The 2,500-nt window shown below is 33.1% G+C and overlaps 1 protein-coding gene across 1 annotated transcript in view; it reads right to left on the bottom strand.

The window, feature by feature from the left end:
* Positions 1-2,500, bottom strand: part of LOC125045460 (AP-3 complex subunit mu-1-like) — a 14,865-nt gene that overhangs the window by 7,769 nt on the left and 4,596 nt on the right. The window contains exons 4-5 of the mRNA XM_047642729.1: positions 2,458-2,500; positions 205-364 (exon numbers count right to left, since the gene is read on the bottom strand). The exon at positions 2,458-2,500 is cut by the window's right edge and continues 79 nt beyond it. Coding sequence (XP_047498685.1) covers positions 205-364; positions 2,458-2,500 — 203 coding nt within the window. The remainder of the gene's footprint in view (positions 1-204; positions 365-2,457) is intronic.

The following is a 2,500-nucleotide window of genomic DNA, read 5'->3' as shown; positions in this document are numbered from 1 at the left end:
TCCTTGCTTTTCACACAACAACATTCCCTTTTCATTTCATTTATGGTATATTCCTTGTAAGACAATCATTATCAAATCCAAATAAATGGTTCAAAATTACTATACCTTACTCTACCAGACTTTACATATCTTCGCCACCAACTCAAGGACTACTTATCAAAAAATAATTATAATAAATAGACAAAAATTGAACACAAGACTTACATGGCCTTGGATTTCAGCTGTAACTGTAGCCCCAGACTTGTCGATGATAGCATCCACTTCTTCAGTCACATCGAAGTAAGCTTCATTATTTGTGTATTTGACTCCTGACCGGCGCCATGGGACATTGCTCAACTGCCCAGTTGGTAAAGTTGCACTTACACTGTCAACACATATTGTAGAACAAAATTAATGTCTTTCTATTCTTTGCTATATGCAATGCTATCTCCAATTCCAAATAGGCTGAAATATAAAACAAGCTAGAGAAATTTCCTAAATCCTGATACTTTTTTTCATCATGTCCAACAAAAATCATTTGGGGGATAATCACAAACCACTCCATTTTGACTGCAGAGAAATGCATTACCATGAATCTTCTCTGAAAATGTGTTGAAAGTATTTTTTTTATCACCATTTCCACATACAAAATTCATCTTTATCTTGCAGCAGTTTCTCTTCTACCCTTACCTTTATTCTACTTGTACAATTTCCAATATAAATGCAATGTGAAAATTACGGTTCCTCAAAATTGAGATTATGTTGCAAGTCCTGTGCGTGAAATCTAGGATACTATAAGTGAATTTTCTTTCAAATGAACAGTTTACACTAAAATACTTTTTTACTTTGCTTCTAAGTCAACTCTTTTACTCTCTGTATTACTTACTTACTTACACAGAGTATTTTTTAAAACTTCTACTGTCTTGCTTCTAGTATGAACTCTGGTTAAAGTACAACAGATAACCACAAAGTAAGAAATAATAACTTCAGATAGAAACTCAAGGGGGGGGCGGGGTAAACTATAGATTACTTTCTAATTCTAACAATAGTCTTACTACCTCGTCATTTCTCTAACTACAAGATGCCTTCACAAAATTTTCAAAAAGGAAAAAAAAATCTAAGTAGTGCAAGCATCCCCCTACAACTATAACAGGCACTATGGACAAAATAAATGAAAAATCAAAATAAGCAAAACTTACCGATATTCTCTGGCAGACCAAAAATAAAATTACAAAATTAGAAATGGATATTACTCTGCTATTACAAAAATCTTGAAACATCCCATTCTGCCTTGAAACAAAAGGAGGACTTGTATTCTTAAAAAATTACACTGAGATGCAAAATAGGCTAGCAACTTCTACTTTTTCTCTATACCATATATATTGAACACCACTGAGAATTCATATAATTGACTAGAGTTCGAAGTGGAAAAATAACAAAATTCTTATTACTGTTTGCATGCAAAACATTTTCAAAATACTGAAAAGAGCTTTAGTATAAAATTCCTATATGGATGACTTTATCAAATACAAAGTTTGTAAAATCTATAGAGAAAAATCAACTACTCACCATAGATCACATCTAACATGTTTACAACATTAAGTGTGCATTAACCACAACATTCACATGTGGGAGCCTTTATTCCACATATAAAAAAATCTGTTGAACTAATGCCATTATAGAAACACACTACAAGTGGTGTAAATGCTGCCATCTTGAACACACAGTTTTATGTTTCTTGCAGATACTTCTGGATCAGCTTTAGACAACTTTTGACATTAGTTTGCTCTATCATTAACCTCCTTTCTGTCATTCCACAACAAAGCTTCAGGGAAACCCATGAAGTCTCTTATGATGTAATTAGATTGGGGAGGAATTTATGAAATAGGACTGGCATTACATCCTACAGCAGTGCCCCTTGTGGTGGGTGATTAAGACCTCTCAATATTAAGACATTACATGCACCTTGTCAGAAAAAAATTATGCCTTTTCCTGCTTTAGAAAATAACAAAATTAATTATCAAAATCTCTATCTCGAAAAATGTGAACCTTCCTGCCATATCAGACCAGATCTCAATTTATAACTTTATAATACAGTAACATATTTCTGACAGCTTAATTCCCCCCTAATTTTATATTTACAAAATAAAATTACTCATAAGCTCATTTAAGATTATATGCAAGAGCAAGGCAATATTTTATCCAGTAACCTTCAGCTTGGTGCATTTATAATTTGTAGATTTCATTTAATAGCATGGTGTAGAACCATTCGTGCTAAGCAATAAGGCTAAGCATTCCCTGCTTGCTGTAACACTGCATATTTACACAGCATAAGCTTACCCTGCAGAATTCATGGTGGTCCATATTTAGATTAGATTATAAAATAAAAAAATACCTGCTTTCCTGCTCTATATCACCTAGACTAAATGGTTTTGTGTTTGTCTTCCAAGCCTCTAATACAATCAGACGAATGCTTACTTTGATTTTCCAGTTACTGTATTAGCAATGGTGCGTAGTATGT

This window comes from Penaeus chinensis, chromosome 37, assembly GCF_019202785.1.
Source record: "Penaeus chinensis breed Huanghai No. 1 chromosome 37, ASM1920278v2, whole genome shotgun sequence".
NCBI lineage: Eukaryota > Metazoa > Arthropoda > Malacostraca > Decapoda > Penaeidae > Penaeus > Penaeus chinensis.
Note: the sequence above shows the minus strand (reverse complement) of the source record. Positions and strands in the feature narration are given on the sequence as shown.